General features: G+C 43.7%; 1 protein-coding gene and 1 non-coding gene across 2 annotated transcripts; both read left to right on the top strand.

Annotated features, from left to right (window-relative positions):
• The first annotated feature begins 2,280 nt into the window (after positions 1–2,280).
• TOMM20 (translocase of outer mitochondrial membrane 20) lies at positions 2,281–15,252 on the top strand. The gene is made up of 5 exons (XM_048843833.2): positions 2,281–2,538; positions 10,216–10,262; positions 11,696–11,777; positions 12,773–12,915; positions 14,838–15,252. Exons 1-5 carry the CDS (start codon positions 2,412–2,414, stop codon positions 14,880–14,882), a joined length of 444 nt encoding a protein of 147 aa, XP_048699790.1. The 5' UTR covers positions 2,281–2,411; the 3' UTR covers positions 14,883–15,252.
• LOC125635042 (small nucleolar RNA SNORA14) lies at positions 3,753–3,890 on the top strand. Its single transcript, XR_007356137.1, has one exon. It is a non-coding gene; the product is annotated as a small nucleolar RNA SNORA14 (small nucleolar RNA).
• Positions 15,253–18,637: the final 3,385 nt, after the last annotated feature.

The following is an 18,637-nucleotide window of genomic DNA, read 5'->3' as shown; positions in this document are numbered from 1 at the left end:
TTCCCAAAGAGGTGTGTGGTTGACTGGTCAGCTTGTAACGCTGGTGTTCATAACTCAGAGGTTCTACTGTATCTGAAACTACTTTTTAATGCATATATGAAGGAGACTATATTTCAAGTTGACAATGTTCCTTTAACTTGCAGCAAGTGTGTTCTGTAGTTATATATCAGACTAACGAGGGGTGTTGGAGAAAACACTTACTTGGGATCTATACACAGCAGTGTACTACGAGTCATATTTTGCTTATGGAAAGTATATCATTTTGGTCTTGTCTTTACATCCGTCTGCGGCCATGTCTACACCACCACTTATATCAACGAAATTTGTCGCTCAAGGGTTTGAAAAAACCCACCCCTGAGCAACATAAGTTTTGGACACATAAGTGGTTGTGTGCACAGTGCTATGGCGGCAGGAGACACTCTTCCACCAACACAGGCCTAAATGTTCTCTGTTATAAATATGCCTGTCAAGGCTGAGCCCTGTCAATGAAAAATCATGTGAGAGCCCTTAATCCCCAAAACTTTCAGTGTAAATTGAGGGTGCTCATCACTTTGCAAGATTGGCTTCTAAATGACAATCACTCCCTTCTCTTTTTAGCAGCTGAATTGTAATGCTGGCTGGGTGTAAGACTGCAAAAATTGCCTTGAGTTTTGGTGAGAAAAGGCAGGCACTGTATGAAAGATGGGATACTGGGGAACACACAAAACCCTGTGGGAAGATTGGGGGGAATATCAAGTAGTCCCTGAAATAGTGGGGAATGGGAAAGTGGCAGAAAGGGAGCTTGTGGTGGCAGAACCAGAATGCAAGGTGCAATAAACTCAGGCTACAAACTCAAGGTATGAAGTGAGTGACCCTCTGCTAAAGGTGCAACTGCTGCTAAAATGTAGCATGTATCTGATTAGAAACAGGCTATTTTTAAAATCAATCAGATGATGGATCTAATAGTTGGGGCAGGGAAGAGCAGCGATTAGGCTTCAACAATGGCTAGTTTGAGACAAAAAGAAAAGGAGGACTTGTGGCACCTTAGAGACTAACAAATTTATTTGAGCATAAGCTTTCATGAGCTACAGCTCACTTCATCGGATGCATTCAGTGGAAAATACAGACAGATTGTAAACTCAGGGCAGGGACTGACTGACTTGTAAAATGCCTCCAACAATGGGGTTTCCTTTTTGGTTGTGCCCAACATGCTAATGTAATAGACATGATTAATAATGTCCTGTGGAAAAAGCTGGCACTGCAGTTCTACCCTGGGAAGATCATGGGTCAAAAAGTAATTCCATCACCCTATCAACCATTTTCAGATCTTCAGCCTTAGCAAGGGGCTTTCATTTTGGCTTTCTAAATATGTGGCTGTTGAAATGGGTGTGCAGTAACTACATGCTAGAGAGAAATGGCCTATAATAGCCTCCACTGCCCACCTGAGAGCACCCTCTAAATAGCTGTTAGTATGCATATTGGCCTCCCTCTAATCCAATCTTAAAACTTTCTTTTGCTGGGCCTGGGACACTGACAAAAAAATGCCAAGCCAGGCCAGTGGTGAGCTGAGAACAAGACCCAGCCTGCTACCTACCATTGGCTCAGTGCTTCCTTCCGCTCCTGTCTTGTCAGTATCCACCTGCTGTCTCCTAGCTTGCACGGGGAGGACCATGACCCCCTGAGGTAGGCGCTGTCTCTGCTGTATTTGTGCAGCACCCGGTACCCTGGGCTCCAGCCCTGGCCCATGCCTCTCTCCCGGATCCGCAGCAAACGAACACCCGCTGGAGGCGGCCGAGGCGCAGGGTGGGCTGCTCAGCCCTGCCGGAGCCGGGCAGGCTTGCAGGTGCCTGGCAGCGCGGCATCTAAGCCCCGAGGGGGAAGGGGGATTTCGCTGAGACAGGCGACGCTCCCGCTCCTCGCTGCGAAACGCCTCTTAGTGCGGTGACCGGAGACGGGGAGGCAGGGCTCCTCGCCCGCCCGCAGCCGGGGAGCTCAGGGCTGCCCCCGCCCTGCCCGGGGGCCACTGGCCGGGCCGCTCTACGCTGGAGCGGCCGCCTGGGCACGTGCGGGAGGAGCAGCTTCTCCCAGCCCCGACCGAACCCAGGCTCTGGCACGCGCGCCTCGCGGCGCTACGAGCACGGAGCGCCATCGTTCGCACATGCGCAGTGAGAAGGCAGGGGAACGAGCGCGTCGGTGAAAACTGCCCCGAGCTTCTCACGCATGCGCAGTCAGGCAGTTCCGTTCAGGCACGTAGACAGACAGCTATCCCTGGCGCGGGTCGATGACGTCTCACCCGGAAGCGAGGGTCTTTTCTCTCTTCGCCCGCTTCAAGGTGGTGGCTGGGTAGCGTGCGGTGCCGCGTAAGGCAGAGCAGAGCAGAGCGCGGCTTCGGGGGTTGGCGCAGCGGGGCCCTTCCCTCGGTGCCAGCCAGGATGATGATGGTGGGTAAAACCAGCGCCATCGCCGCGGGCCTCTGCGGGGCCCTCTTCATCGGCTACTGCATTTACTTCGACCGCAAGAGGCGGAGCGACCCCAATTTCAAGAACCGGCTGCGGGAGCGTGAGTGTCCGGGATCCCACCCCCTTTCGCCCTATAGGCCTCGCGCGCGCCCTCCCAACCGGCCCCACCTGTCCTCGCGCTGGCGATTCCGCCCCATGCGCGTGCCGGAGTTCCCCAAGGGAGGGGGACGGACACGGGGACACACGTTGTTTCTGCTGTCGGGTCCACCCTCCCCGTGGAAAGTCTCAGCTCCGCACCCATCCCGCACTGCGGGGCTCCCTCCCTGCCTCTGTCTTCTCCCCACGGCCCTAGCTGGGCTCTGATGCATTGCACCGGGCGTGCTCTGCTGCCTCTTCGCATCCCCGTGGAAGCTGACTCTCCCCCCAGCCCGTGTGAGTTGGTCGATTTGCCCAGAACTCGTTCTAGGCGGTCTGAAGGTCCTGCGTGCCGTAAATTGCTGGAGTGGGTGAAGAGCTGCGTCTTGTCCCAGATTGACTGTCTTTTCTCCATCCACGCCACTTTCCTTGAGACCTCCCTGCGTGGGACCCTGTTTCCTTGGTTACTAGATGTGCACAACAAAGTAGGCTAAGCAACTCGTAAAACGTTAGGGTGGGAAGTTTTCAGATGAAAACCGGTGTAGGGGTGTCTCACTCATGGGGGAGGACCAAAAAGAATAGGCTGGGGAAGTTGCCGTTGCTCATAGTTACTCTTCTGTTTGCCTGAGGTGAACGGTGATTTGTGTGAAAGAGATGGGGAGTTGCTTTATCCTTTTCTCTAAATTTAGCTGGATCTGAATGGTTAATTTTTTCTAGCACCTGAGAATCCGGGGGGAGGGATAGTTCAGTGGTTTGAGCATCGGCCTGTTAAACCCAGAGTTGTGAGTTCAATCCTTGAGGGGGCCATTTAGGGATCTGGGCCAAAAATTGGGGATTGGTCCTGCTTTGAGCAGGGGCTTGGACTAGATGACCCTCTGAGGTCCCTTCCAACTCTGATATTCTATGATTTTTATCTGACTATATTTCTGTGGTCTGCATAAGTTATTTGTTAAATAAATTTAAATCCTCGAATTGGAATCTTGCCTTTGACACAGCACCTCCTTTTTTCAAATTTGGCTGAAAATGTGAGCGTGTCTGTAATATAGCGTTATCTGGCTGCAGTTTCAATGCTTTCGTGAGGTAAGGGGATAAAACCATACAATTTGATTTTAGAAATTGTTGAGTGAGGAAAGTAGTGACACCCAAGGGCTCTGAGCCTGCTCATTTTGCTGTTACCTACTGCATTCTCAAACCCCTCTGGTAGCTTTATTGCCATAGCTTCCAGAATAAGAATGAATGCAAGAAAAAACTGAAGATCTATCCAAAATGCGGAGCTAATTTCCTGTGGCTCTTTGTTATTTCACATCTTCAACAGTAGATCAAATGCTCTAATGTAATTGAGTTATGCTTTTAAAGGAAAGAGAGTAGTTTTCTGTAAATTTGAGTTCTGGAAGTTACTTATAAACCACTCCTCAGATCTGATACCTTTGTGTGCCAGTCAAGAGTCAGAGAATCCCTGCACAGAATCTTGAATATGTAGCATTCCTAAACTGAAGAGAATTTTTTGCCAGAGAGGAGTACAGCCATATCTTGCTATGCTAAAAATAGGTATAATTTACATTCTTCTGTCAAAGTAGTCATGAGTACTCAACAACCTAAATCTTGGATTTTAAAATATCATTAAAGATTTAACACTCTTATATATGGACTATCATAATCAATAAGTAGCCCTGCCTGGATTGTCACATGTAATTTATAAAACACTAATTTACAGGCAAAAGCATGCTTTCCTTCATTTCATAGGCAAGCTTTCACAGACAACAAGCCAAATAAGCAGCATGTATTAAGCTGTATCTATGCAGTGTATGGGCAGGTAACTTGGTTTCTCTGTGCAAGAACCATCTGTAATATTGCTACAATAGTGCACTTCTGCACATCTGGCTTTATATTCATTTCTTTTATTCCCAATTTTCAATCTTATAACTTAATGAATTGTTTGAGTGTTTAAGTTTAATGTTGACTTCTAAAATAACTTGGTCTATTTCCAAGTATACTTGTACTATGTATGGTCATCTTTCTGATGTACTGAGATGTTATATATATTTGTTCATATTGGCAAGTGCCAGATAGCTACTATATCATTGATGAGAGAGTTTGGGCCTGATTATCCCATCTGCCATCGTTTTGGTATTACTAAGGGCAGGTCTACACTGAAAACGCTGCTGTAGCACTTCAGTGGAGACACTACTAGGCCGAAGGGAGAGCTTCTCCCTCCGCACTCTGCACCCAAGGTTAGGTCAGTATAACTGCATCACTCAGGATTGTGGATTTTTCAGTTATGCCAATGTAAATGTATAGTTCAGATGTGTCATTAGTTCCAAACTACCGTTGACTGAAAGGTCAACAGCCAGAAATCTTGAAAACTGGATATTTACCTGATATTATTAAAAATGTAGAGTTTCATGCTGAAGTAACACAGTTGTACATCCATTTATCTGCTGTACTATTGTTGCATCCTCAGCCCCCGCTCTGATTTGTGGGACCATAAAAATACTGTTTGCATATTTTTTTAATCTGTCATAGAAATTATTCATTGTTGGATTCGGATTAAAACCCCCACTGTTTTCTGATTGTAATGGGGAAAGTTGACTTTGAAATAAATCCAGTTCTGTACTAATCATGACCTTGTCAGCTATTTTTAAAAAAGCAGTTGGCAGAAATGAGGTTGGCTGTTGCAAAGTGTCCTTGCAGAAATATTGACTACTAAAAATACCAACTGGATGCTGGAGTAATGAAGCTGCTAGTGACTTGACAAGTGTCTTTAATGGAGCTTTCAAGACAAATTTAAACTCATAATAGAGATTTCATTTTATTAGATCATCTGCCTTAAAGTTCCTTGAGATCCTCTATTGAAACTTGTTTACATAAGTGTAAATTATTAATCCTGTGTAAACAGACTGATAACTTCCATTGCATTTGACCCATCTGCATCTTCAATTACAATGTCATGTGAAGTGCATCAGAATACAGAACCTCTTCTGGTTCTTTGCATATATTGATGTGACTGTGGCTCTTGACTGTAAGGCCTTATTGATAAGGAGGTTTTTCTGAAATTCTCCATTGTGGCTTCCACTGTTTCTCTAGTACCAGGACAGCTCAACAGGTGTTAGTAACAGAGTGTGTTGGTGTAGACCAGGGGTCTCCAAACTTTGAGACGAGGGCCATATTAGATTTTTGAAGGGGCTTCACGGGCCGAAGCAACTGTGAAAGAAATTAAATATATGCAAAATCGTTAAAAAAACAACACTACTGTGTCAGTGTTGCATTAAATTCTAAATCAGGTATAAAGGTTAATCGATGCAGGTACTGTAAGTTGGCTCCCCCTTTTGGGTCTGCTCTGCCGTGTGCCTGCTCCCTTCTCCCTGTGCCTGCTAGGCATGCCTGCTCTGCTGAAGAAAATGACAAAGGATTGAAAGTTTGGCTGTACTTTGGTAAGAGAAGCTCCAGGTTCTCATTGTTGGTTGGGACTGTTTGGTTCTATTAGTGCTGTAGTTAAAATTTAACCATTATGAAATTGTTAATTTCCATCTTCTTTACTCCATTTATTGGAGATGTAATTAAGCATCTGGCTTGTATTATTACTCTAAGGCAGGGGTCCGTGCCTGCTCGGCTGCAGCAGCAACTCTCCCCTAAATTGGCTCCCCTTTTGGGGGGACACTGGCTCCTAAGGGCACTCACCCCCTCTGCACACCTCAGCTGAGCTACCCCCCCCACCCACCCGAGCTGCTGCCGGCAGCCCCTCCCCCTGCCTGCTTGGCTGCCTACTCAGCTGTTCGCTTCTCCCCTGTTGGTTGGAGGGCCGGACAAATGGAACCCCTGGGGCAGATCCAGCCCGCGGGCCATAGTTTGGAGACCCCTGGTGTACACAGATCAGTGTTGTCTTTACCACTGTTGACTAGGCCTGCTCTGAGAACAGTTAGACAAAACAGTGGTCAAAATGCAGTAGCTGGTCTGCATTGGTGCTCCCACCATGTGGAACTGTGCTAGTAGTAGAGAAACAGAAGGAGAATTTCATGACTACTTCGTGTAGACATTAGACAGAACTTAGGCATTAGATCTTAACAATTAATGCAATCCAAAGATAACAAATATAACCTTTTTAGGTTTCCATGATACTAGACATTGATGAAATGTATCTGTCTGGAAGCACCACACACAAGTGGATTGTCTATCATAGGGATATACATGGCAATGAATAGTCGAATACTGAGTGGTGAGGGGGACAGGACACCAAGACTTCATTGGCCAACCCAGTTATACTGTTATATCTTATTCTGTTTTCTGGCATGTATTAAGGAAACTATCTGGGAATCAAAGGCCACAGCAAAAATAAATAGGCCAGATTCCTGTAAAAAAGTGCATTACTGCCCATGGATCCTGAAAGTGACTGACACACTGAACTCTCATGCAGTGTTTGAAAGTGATAGTCTCTTGATCTTGCTTAGATTAATTTCTGTTGGAAGCTGCTGTGTCAGATCTATTCTCTGTTCAATTACTGAAGTGAGACTATAATATGGGTAAATTTGCTGTTTACTTGACTTCAGTGTTTCTTGTCCCAAGTATTGGTTGGCATAGAAATGTTGTCTACGCTTTCATTTCCAGGGTTACTTCACTAATTTTATGCGGTAAGCATTTGGAGCATTAGTCCCTGAAGCTATATTTTAGGAAATGGTTCTTGGATGCTGTGATGTACTTTGGTACCACCTGTCCTTAGTGTGAGAAAGTCTTGCCGTTTGCCTGCTGTGCATCAGCTCCCCAATTCCACCAGCTTCTGAATATGCAAACATGCCTTGCTCTCTCTGTACAGGTTAGCAATAGGCACACACCAACCTCCAAGCATCCCTAGAGTGTCCAGACCCTGTTCCCCTGAACACTCTCAGAACTCTCTAAGGCTTTTTCTACACTGGAACCTGAACGAAGAAACTTTTTTGTCATTCGGGGTGTGAAAAAAACACACGCACCCTGAATGACAAAAGTTTTGGCCGATGAAAAGCACTGGTGTGAACAGTGCTTTGTTGGTGGGAGAGCTCCTGCTGACAAACAGCAGCTATGCTTCTCACCTTTTAGCAGCACAGCTGTGTCGCTAAAAGGTGCATAGTGCAGATATAGCCTAATTCTCTACTCCAAAAGGAATAGTACACATCAGCTAACAAGATTCACTACTCCACTTAACACACAGCACTTGGATCTATTTATAGGGAAAACCAGAATAAATGTATTTTCAAAGAAGATATTCAAATAATAGTAAGAATGAATATTGGAAACAAATGGTTACATATAAAACAAAGTCATAACATGCTTCCTAGAGCCTAAATTTAATTCACAAGACCATCTTTTTCTTATAGGATAGCTCACCCCAAGTCCTTTTCCCAGTGTTTTCAGCCAGGATGGCTGATTGAAGGAATGCCAGTGTGTCTCTGCACCCCCAGATATACCAGACCTTTGATGTTCACTTGAAAATAGTCGCCCCCCATCCCCTGCTGTTTACCTCTTCCTGTCAATTTCCTTCTGATGTCTAAGCTCTTCTTTATCATTTGAGGCGGTATGCTGACAGACTTCTATTGTAAAAACAACAAGGAGTCCGGTGACACCTTAAAGACTAACAGATTTATTTGGGCATAAGCTTTTGTTGGTTAAAAAAACCACTTCTTCAGATGTATTGTAAGATACACAATGGTCCACCAGGAAGATAAGTGTCTCCCACCTCCTGTCTGTAGAAGTTTGCCTCAAGGTAATCTGCCTTTTAATGACCCGTCTTTAACTACAAGAACATAATTTTCAGCATATATACATTGTGATCATAGAATATCAGGGTTGGAAGGGACCTCAGGAGGTCATCTAGTCCAAGCCCCTGCTCAAAGCAGGGCCAATCCCCAATTTTTGGCCCAGATCCCTAAATGGCCCCCTCAAGGGCTGAACTCACAACCCTAGGTTTAGCAGGCTAATGCTCAAACCAGTGAGCTATCCCTCTTCCCCGATGACTAATGTGACACAGGCTTTCATTAGGGTCCTTACATGAGGTCTGGTTTTTAGGTAGAGAGATGTTAAATGTTTTTCTTGATCCTTTTACATTTGCCTTTTAAAATTGCTTTCCTTGTAAATCAAGTCTCAGGCTAAACTTGCATATGCAAATCAAGGAAATTGAGAGTTAACTGAGAGAGAACACTAATTTCTCAAGCATAAATTGTTTTGAGTGGTAGATTTAGAGACAAAATGTTCTTTGCAAATATCTTTTCTACTTGTATTTCTCCATCTGCAATATTGCATAGTAGTCTAAAATGTGTTATGGAAATTTAGGGATCAGGATAGTATTGCAGGTGTCATTTTGATAGAAGTTGAAATTTATAAATGTCTTCCATGAACAATGTTAATTGTAGATCTCCAGTTTTTCATACATTAAATTGTCAACTGGTGCAAGGGTTTGCAGATGTTTTCATAGTGTGGACCATCTACCATTCCAAACATCCTTTTGGCCATTAGAGGAATTGCTTACATGTATTCTAATGTCCCATATGATCAGCAATTTTTTGCCAACCTCTAATTGTTCACTGTCCAGTGATCTAATACACTTATTAAGGCCTGGTCTTCACTTATAAAAACTTTTTTCAGCATAACTGTTTCAGTTAAGGGTGGGAACACAATGAAAGTTGTTCTTCTTCCCACACAGAAATTGCTATACTAATATAAAGCACATTTATACCCCTAACTGCATTGACCACAACAGGAGTTGTGCTATTTTGAACTGTCTGTGCCATACTGGTATAGTGGTACAACTTTCTAGTGCAGACAAGCCCTAAATCGACTTCTGTATTCCTATGCTACCTGATGATCGTGTAAATGTCATTTCTTTTCCAACCGTTATTTTAGTTGCTTAGACTCTGTTCACTTTAACATTATTTTGGGATTTTGTTGTCTTCTGCTCACTTGAGCCTACCCTTAACTCTTATCTGTTAGAGAGGGCTTGTGGCTAGTGATGTTTCTCCAGTGGGCCCTCTTCAGCCCATAAGCTACCTGAGATGCAGAGTGCCCAAAAGGATATTTAAATGGCTGTTCACTGAGGTAATTTGACTCAAGGTTAGGCTGACTTGATTTGAAGACCAGACTGTTCTGCTGCTCATGAAGGCAAAGGCATATGTAAAGGAATCCTGAGCCCCTAATGTCATAATCCTGTGCTACTCATTCTTTGCTCCCTTCTCTCTTCTTTGGCCAGGCATGCATGGAACAGGAGTTACCAACAGTACGGTTTCTGTAGTACATAGCACAGTCAGAGGGAGAAGAGCCCATCCTTCCTGAGACTGTATGCCCAGTGCTTTCCATAATGCCTCTGATTGAGGTAGGGGATGGATGGCCGTTAAAACGTGATGGTCTCCAAAGAGAAAGAACTGCACAGAATATAATTCATCCTAAAAATGTAGCAATTTCCTTTGCTAAAGGATTTTTCAGTTGCCACCTGTGTAGTAGGTTCATTGATATGCTGCTGTGGGCATGGGTTGCATCCTTCAGCCTTCATCCATGAGTGTTTAGTACATGTAATTATCAGTTCCTTATTTTGAAAAGAACTTTGGATCATTCACTGTTTTAAAATAAAAACAGAAGATTATTTTATCATTATAAATTAAACCTATGATATTTTCATCTACAGGAAGGAAGAAACAGAAGCTTGCCAAAGAGAGAGCAGGGCTTTCCAAGGTAATATTGTGTTCATTTCTGTTGTCCTGTTTTGAAAAATGTCTAGTTTATATCAGGATTAATTGTAAGCAGGATCTGTTCAAAGGGTGCTGTGTCCTTGTTTCCAATGCTAACATCCCTCTTGCAATATGCACTGGTTGGGTTGTGGGTTTTTGTTTGTTTGTTTGTTTGTTTTGGCTTCCATAAATAACCTTCTGTGGGGGTTGTGTTCTCTTATGCGTAACAGATGAGGGGCCAATACTGGGCGATATTGTGCTCTTCCAGTTCTCTGAGCTGAGTGCGAACGGAGGGGGCTCAGCTCCTCAGAGGATTATCTGTTTAGGAATTTGAGGGTTTAAAGGTTACCAGATCAGTCAGATGCATTCTGAATACCTGAAGTGTTAAGTTTCTAGCTGAAGTTTTGGATTTGATAACATCTTTACTTACTAATAGTGATTCCCCTATTGAGCAATGTGGAAAATAATTTGTCTAGCCCACAATGAGAAACATTATTAGACTTACTGAGACAGAGTGTATCTGTACATGCAGTGATGTACTGAAGTCGTTCATGCCTGATCTTTAGAAACATTCATCTAAATAAGGGGTGGGCAAACCTTTTTGCCTGAGGGCCACATTGGGTTTCCAAAATTGTATGGAGGGCTGATGAGGGGAGGCTGTCTCCTTCCCCCCTGCCAACAGCCAGGAGTGGCCCAGCCCCCGTCTCCAATCTGACCCCACCGCTTCTTGCCCCCTGACTGCTCCCCCGGGACTCCTACCCTATCCACCGCCCCATCCAACCCCTCCTCTAATTCCTGACTGCCTCCCTGGGACTCCTGCCCCATCCAGCCATCCCGTCTCCCTGTCCCCTGACCACCCCCAGAACCCCTGCCCCTGATTGCCCCCCGCCGCCCCATCCAAACCCCCCTCTCCTTCCTGACTGCCCCAACCCCTAGCCACACCCCTGCCCCGACCATCTGTCCCCTCCCCCTCCCCCAGAATTCTCCTGCCCTCTATCCAAGCCCCCGTGCCCCCTTACCGCACTGCCTGGAGCACTGGTGGCTGGCGGCACTACAGCCGTGCCGCCCAGAGCACTGGGTCAGGCCGCGGCTCTGCAACTGCGCTGCCCGGCCGCCCAGAGCATTGCAGTGGCGGCGCAGCACACTGAGGCTGCGGAGGAGGGGGAACAACAGGGGAGGGCCGGGGACTAGCCTCCCAGGCTAGGAGCTCAGGGGCCTGGCAGGAGGGTCCCTTGGACCATAGTTTGCCCACCTCTGATCTAAATCTCTAATTTACAGGCTATTCTAAGATACTGCTTTTTAAACCCATTTTTGCAGTTTTCCTCTACAAATGTGTAGCTATTCAATGTTGGTTTAAGTTGCAGCTCTCTTGTGTTTTATGTATTAATTGATGCTTTTTGAGACCTTGCCAATTTGTTGTTGTTTGTTGTATTACAGTTACCTGATTTAAAAGATGCTGAAGCTGTACAAAAGTTCTTCCTTGAAGAGATACAGCTTGGCGAGGAATTACTAGCACAAGGTGGTTGTTGCAAAAGTCTCTAAGATGCAAAGCTATAAAAGGAATTCTTCTCCAGTCTGGCAGGGAGAAGAGTGTTGTGGCCTGACATAGAAGCATTAACAAAATGTTTTGCAGAGCTTTAATATGACATATTTTTAAATTCTGCAAAGATTGTTTTAACAGATGTAGGTCAAAGTGCCATTTTAATATTCTCTACTACAGTCACCTTGTGTAATTTCTCATGGAGTTCTCTTGACACATCTCCCATCTATCCTGCATCTATGTACAAGTTAAACTAGACTTGCAGTCTTTTCTTTGGGGAGAAATGAAAAATATGGGGAATAAACACTTTCCCACACAATATTGAATATTTCAAATAAACAGTCACTAAACTTCTCACCTAATATAATATAAAATAAATAATCACATAAGAGGCTACCATTTTGATGCATAACAACAATGGAAGAATCTGCTTCCCTTGAGAAACTAGTTTTCAAATTGTTACTTTTAAAAGTTACATATTTTTCAATTTACATCAGACAAAATGTTACTTTAAAATACAATAATTCTGAAACTGATTTTCAGTGCTTCCCTGTGGGAAATGTAGCAGTTCAATTCCTCTTTGCATCAATAAATGAAGCTTCCTCTGGGATAATATCATTAGGATGTGAACCCCCTGTTTAACAAACCCCTTTCACTTAATGGAAGCAGTGAAATGATAGATATGTCTAAAAACTATGTTGAAAATTCTTGACAAATTTCTTTCTGTATTTAGTATATGTGTAGTTAGACTTAAGAATCACAGTTGGATGATACTTTAGGTTAGCAGAAATTAGTGGAATTAAACTTTTAAAGAAATTAGCCAACAGAAATGAAAATTTAAGATTAAAAGATTCAACATGGTGAGGGGTTAATATTTGCAGTCTACTTTGTAGATGTAGAGAGGTAGCGTAAATCAAACAATGCAACATAATGTACCAAAGACAAAATTTGAAGTGAAACCTTATGTCTCATAGGTGACTATGAAAAGGGTGTTGACCACTTGACAAATGCCATTGCTGTGTGTGGACAGCCACAGCAGTTATTACAAGTCCTACAGCAGACTCTTCCACCACCAGTGTTCCAGATGCTTCTGACTAAGCTCCCAACAATTAGCCAGGTATGTAAAGCTTACCCCCCCCCTTGCATTTTGGGGGATTGGAAATAATTGGAGCTACTCTTCACCGAGGTTATCTGGTCTTTATGGAAGGTGGATATTTTATGGGTTCCACTGGGAAGACAAAAATTCATCATTTAGATGTTAAATGTGCCTTTCCACTGACTCTTTTTTTAAAATGAGTGTGAGAAAAGTACTGTGTGTTCATAGATTAAAAATGAATTGTAAAGTTGAAATGGAAAAGTTAACTCTGTAGTTACTGAGTGAGTCCCCTTTTCTTTGTGCATCAGCAACTCTGAAGCTGTAGTATCTACCCCAGTTCTGATGCCTTTAAGCAAATCATCTCTTACCAGATACCTGTGGGGCAGGGGGTAAGCGTGGTAGGTAAGTGGTGGAGCTTTTATTGTGGTGTGGTTTTAAATGTATATTCTAGGTAATATAAAATAATTATGAGGGAAAAAAACAAAACATTTCTACACCACATCAAAGTAATGGAAGCCACTACTGCTTTTAGTCTTTCTAGGTCATCTCTGTAAGTCCTTGCAGAATTATGCACTCTGGGTGCATCACTCTGGAACTGAAGTTGACAGTTGTCTTTTGAAGACTTGTTTCTAAACATTAAAATGTTTTCTAGAATACTTGCTGGTCATCTTTAATACGCATACATCATTAATAATACAGTGCTGAAAATGCATCTGAATGTTTTGTCACGTGACATAACAATCCTGTGGTGTCAGAAAAATGGAAATATTTGCTTATCTTATTAGAAGGATATCACAGCTCTCTGCAATAGAACATACTTTTTTAAATAACGTGCAAGTCAGAACAATACTGAGTTGTGGGCATTGCTCATTGTAAACTCTGCAAAACTCACACAAATCGTAAGTTCTGTATAAATTTTAAACATTGCACTTTGAGTAGCTATGAGTAGTGGTGTCAAATGTGCCTACTCCCAACACCTAAAAGAGGAATAAATCTTAATTACCATTTTAACCCTTCCTAATCACTGTCCGATCTAGTCAAACTCCCTGCAAGTATAGAACCTGGCATTTCAAGTTTAATCCTGAAGGGAATTTTGATTCTACATGTTTAAGCCCCTAAAAAATACAGGTTAATAAGGGAAATACTCAGAAATTAAACGCAGTGCATATTGCTATAATATACAGTCTGTGTGAGCTAAACTACAACATGAGCATCAGGCCTGAAGGCCATAAAAGAAGGTGTGATGATCAAGAATTTTAACACCTTTGTTTTTCAATTTATATAACTGAAAGCACATTGTCCCCTCTTAAACTTAGAAGATGATTGGTATATGAACTGAACTTCTTGTATCTTGGATGGCTAAGTAGCTAAAACTCCTTGTAGCTCTAGTTTCAAAATATCCTTCTTGGATTGAGAACCATGCAGGTTCTTTTGGATAATGTGTTAAGAATAGAGGTCCTGTCTGCTCTACATGGATGCTAAAAATCACATGGCGCTCCTTGGAAGAATAAAGGTTTGGCTGCATATTCTTGATGACTAGCTCTCCTTCTCCCTGTGTTGTGCAATGTTTTGTATGCTAGTTGATTGCCACCTTCCAGCCCATGCGTGACTGCATTTCAGTGCTGTATGTATGTAATTCCTAAAGCAGTTGGGATGAAAGGTGGCATAAACATGGGAGATAGACTGTCTCAGTGATCGGGAACAGCAGTCACTGTTTCATTAGAGAACAGTGACAGTACACACAAGTGATTACTGCATCACTAATAAGAGATGTGATTTATATGACATTGACTTTATCAGATATTGCACAGTACTTTGATTTTCCAGTTATAATCTCCAAAAATCCTTGTCAAATGTATGCCAAACTTTTTGTTTATGTATTTTCAATCATCAATTTCTTAGTCAGTTTTATAATTAAGTGCTTTGTTTTGGTTTTTTTTCAGAGAATTGTAAATGCACAATGCTTGGCTGAAGATGATGTGGAATGAGAAATCGCACCACAGTGAGGGAAAATAAGTGTTTTCTTAGCCCAGAAGATGAGCATCAGTGATGGGATAAAAGGGGCAAATATAGTAGTTAAAGAAGGATGTACCACACTGAAATCTACCGGAGTTAATTTTAACTTTGTGTAGGTGGGTTTGGCTGGATTTTATTTATTATCCTAGTGAAAAGTGTATTTTGATAAAAAAAAAAAAAATCATTTTATAAATACACTGAGTTATCAAAGTATCACTATCTTCATTTAATACTAATATGCAGTTATAATGTTGTACATATAAAGACATAAAGCTACTACATATTAAATACCCAATGCTCATTTTTGAAAATCAAAATTAAGGCAATAAAGATTTATCTGTGCTTGTGAGTCCATATGGTATTACTTTAGATTTTGAAACAGTTTATTGGGGTTTCAGACGGTCATCTAAAAATTGCTTTTAACTTTTAACCTTAAACATTGGCCAAGGAGAGAACTTGTTTTAAGTGTTCTATTCCTTTGTAGAAGGCCTCTGTCATCTCCAATATCAAACTTGCCAAACCACATTATGATTGTAGTTTGGAAAAGGGTGGTGTCCTCTGGGGAGGAAGAATCACATGCTCCTAGCTTCTCATCAATATGGCTCTTAAGTAAGAGGGCCAAATCCAGGACTAACTAATCAGATATGCTAAATTTCTGACACTTGTCTTCCAATGCGAGGGCTGGAAGAATGCTACATCCCTACCCATAATAATTTGGGGAAACTAAAGAGTCCTCGGCCCCTCCGTGTAACAGGCCAGCCTTCTCCAACGTAATGTGTAAACTACTTAAGCACCAGGAAGACTCCTTTTGTGAGGCCTGAGTTCCACACTCCAGGAGGGGCTCTGTTGTGTTGACTAGTGTCAAAAGGGCCCTATAATATTCAGTGGCCTTAAATGACCAATATAAGAGGAATTAACCATATTTCAATTTCAAGGGACTCTATGAAGAGGTGACTAAGTATATTCAGTCAGTGAAGGCACATGCTAGTCAGCTCTGGTCACCTACATCATTGAGCTGGAGAAAGTTTCCCCCCCCACCCCCAAAGGTTTCACCACAGTAGGGTCTTGAGTTAGTTTCCAATTTTTTACATTTCCTTAGACCTGCCCAACTTACCTTTGGCCCGTTCAACCCAGTGATCATGGCAGCCACGCTTGCAGACTGGTATCAAGTTTTTCTTAATGCGGCATAGCTTTCCCCAGGAGACTTGGGTCAGCGTTGACTGGAGAGTCTTCCCCTGGAAGAACAAATGTAGTTGTTTTGCAGGGACTGGCCTAGTGTTCTGTCTGTACCCTGTAAGTCCAGGTTCTGAGCCAAGTAACAATATCACTTTAGAAAAAGGTTTCTGGCAGTTGCACCAAGTCAGCCTAGCCTTCTAAAAAGAGCTGGACTTCTGCTGCCAGAACAGCAATCATAACACCTCTCTCAGGGGGCAGAATTTGCTATGTCAGAAGAGAGGAGTGTGGTGAGCCCCAGAGAAGAGCTGGCTTCTTTCAGTCACCGCAGCTACATACTAAAGACAATTCCAGAGCTACCACTCTGTGAGTGGTGTGCCCTCCTCCATCTCACAGGGGCTAGATAAGGGGGAAGTAACATTCTCAAAAGCAGCTTGGTACCATTGACTTTCCATGGGACTTAGGCACTGGTGAAGATTTTACCCACTGTGCTTAAGAAGCAAATCCTGTATTTCCCACTTCCTTCTCTGCTCTACGGGATTGATTTTTTTGGTCACAGATTTTAAAGGCAATTGTTTTCCTTTAATAATTGTTTGGCACCTTTCATGAACAATAAGGTATTATCCTTTCAATCTCCCCACCCTGGCCAAAAACCACTACCAATACGGAAACCTGGGCCCACCTGCTACCTGAACTGTAGATCTCTGCTACTGGAAATAAGGGAGAATCGATGTTAGCTGTTTGGGATTAAGCCATTGCACTAGTTCTCAGCTCTACTCTGGCAGAGCTCCAGCCCCCTTGCAATTGATTGGTAGATGGGTGCTCCCCAGCAGCCCCATTCACAGTTGCTACTGTCCCTTTTACAGTGTCTTGTCTTCCTCTTTTCTGCCTCTGTTATCTATTGCTCCTCTTGACTTGGTGTCCTTACTGGTTTTGTCCTTTTCCTTGGCTTGTGGGTTTTGTGTATTTTCCAGGCCCATAAAATTGCTACATGCCGCTCAGGTTGGAGGTGGCCCTAGAAGTCAGCCCACACGTGCTCTCACTGCGGAGTTGAGTACTGAAGCCAGTAGCACATTGCTGGAGCTTGTGAACCTGCCCTAGAGCCACCAAAGGTGCAGGAAGAACACGGGTGGCTTTCACACCTGGAGTATAGAGGCAGGGAGCAGCACTGAGCTCACGTAACTTTGCCCGCTCCGAGTGTGCTGTGCCCACCACACAACACACACACACACACACACCCCCGGGGTGTGAAATGCTGGCTTATATTATATTCCAGCTAACTACAAACACAGGCTTGAGCAGAGCTGAGTCTAAGCAGCAGAGGGCACTCATGTACATGCGTGTGTGTAATGTAGTGACTTACGTTGCAAAAAATCCTTTCTTTAAAAGCCTCTTGTGGTGGTGTATGGTGCAACACAATTTTACACCCTGACACAAATTTGTGCCAGTGCTGCAGGTGTCCCACAGGATAGATTTGCAGAGGTGAGGGCAATCCCATGGACCACCCTTACTGGAGTCAGTGCGGAGCTTCATTCTGAGGGGGTGTAGTTTTGGCTCTTCAGCCCCCTGCCTACTGGGTTCATCTATATTTTCATGAACCCAAAAAGCTGCTTTTCTGGCAAAACAAAACCAAACTCTTGCTTACCAATCGACTGCAAGGGGGCAGGAGCGCTGCCAAAATAGAGCTGAGAACCAGTGATATGGCTTAATCCCAAACAACTAATGTCGATTCTCCCTTACTGCCACTAGCAGAGGGCTACGGTTCAAGTAGCAGGCGGGCCCAGGTTTCCCTAGTGGCAGCGTCTTTTGGCAGGGTGTGGAGACTGAAAGGATAGTACGTTATTGTTCATGAAAGGTGTCAAACCGTTCTTAAAGGAAAACAATTGAACAGGGCAGCTCCTCTTTCCCCATGTGTACATGTGAAACTGGTGAGGAGCGGAGGTGCTGGGTGGTGCGTGTGCCAAAGTGGTGAAATATGAAGGAGGTTGGGGGTTGGTATGGGATACAGTAGCTGGTTTAAATCCAAAGTAAACTGCTAGTACCTGCGAGGTCTTAGCTCTCGGGCCCTGTTCAGGGGCCAGCATGAAGTGAGCTGGTGGCACTGGTCTAATTTTTTAGTTGGTAGCTGTGAACTTCCAAAAAACTTCCGCCACAATGACACCCGCTCTTGGCAGTTGGGGAGGAAACTTACCTCCCCTCTCAGATCCAGAGGTGGGTTCTCTGCACGAGTCCTGAGGCACGTTTGCTGGGGCATTAACCACAAGCACTAAATTCATTAGTAGAAAACAAAAGAGATTGCGCGGGGGGGAGAATGTTTTAAAAGATGACATTTGCTTGTGTGAAAGTCAAGTTGTTTGCTGGAGCTCCAGCACGGGGTGGTTTACAGCTTTTGCTGTATTTTATACTGTTCCCTTGGGAAGACTGCTTTTCATCTGTGGTGTGTAAGTCTACAGAATTATAGTACAGATCCACTAATTCTAATGCAGTGGCCAGTTTAAATCTAGAAGTGGACGAAAGGGAATCATGAGCAACCGTTCTCTCGATGAAAGTTGCT

The sequence above is a fragment of the Caretta caretta genome, chromosome 3 (genome assembly GCF_965140235.1).
Source record: "Caretta caretta isolate rCarCar2 chromosome 3, rCarCar1.hap1, whole genome shotgun sequence".
Lineage (NCBI taxonomy): Eukaryota > Metazoa > Chordata > Testudines > Cheloniidae > Caretta > Caretta caretta.
Note: the sequence above shows the minus strand (reverse complement) of the source record. Positions and strands in the feature narration are given on the sequence as shown.

What these genes read in the sequence shown, in the direction of transcription:
- TOMM20 (XM_048843833.2), top strand. Translation starts at nt 2,412, where the DNA reads ATGATGATGGTGGGTAAAACCAGCGCCATCGCCGCGGGCCTCTGCGGG. An exon ending in CAAGAACCGGCTGCGGGAGC is followed by an intron (nt 2,539 to 10,215) that starts GTGAGTGTCCGG and finishes TTTCATCTACAG; the next exon opens with GAAGGAAGAAACAGAAGCTT. An exon ending in AGAGAGCAGGGCTTTCCAAG is followed by an intron (nt 10,263 to 11,695) that starts GTAATATTGTGT and finishes GTTGTATTACAG; the next exon opens with TTACCTGATTTAAAAGATGC.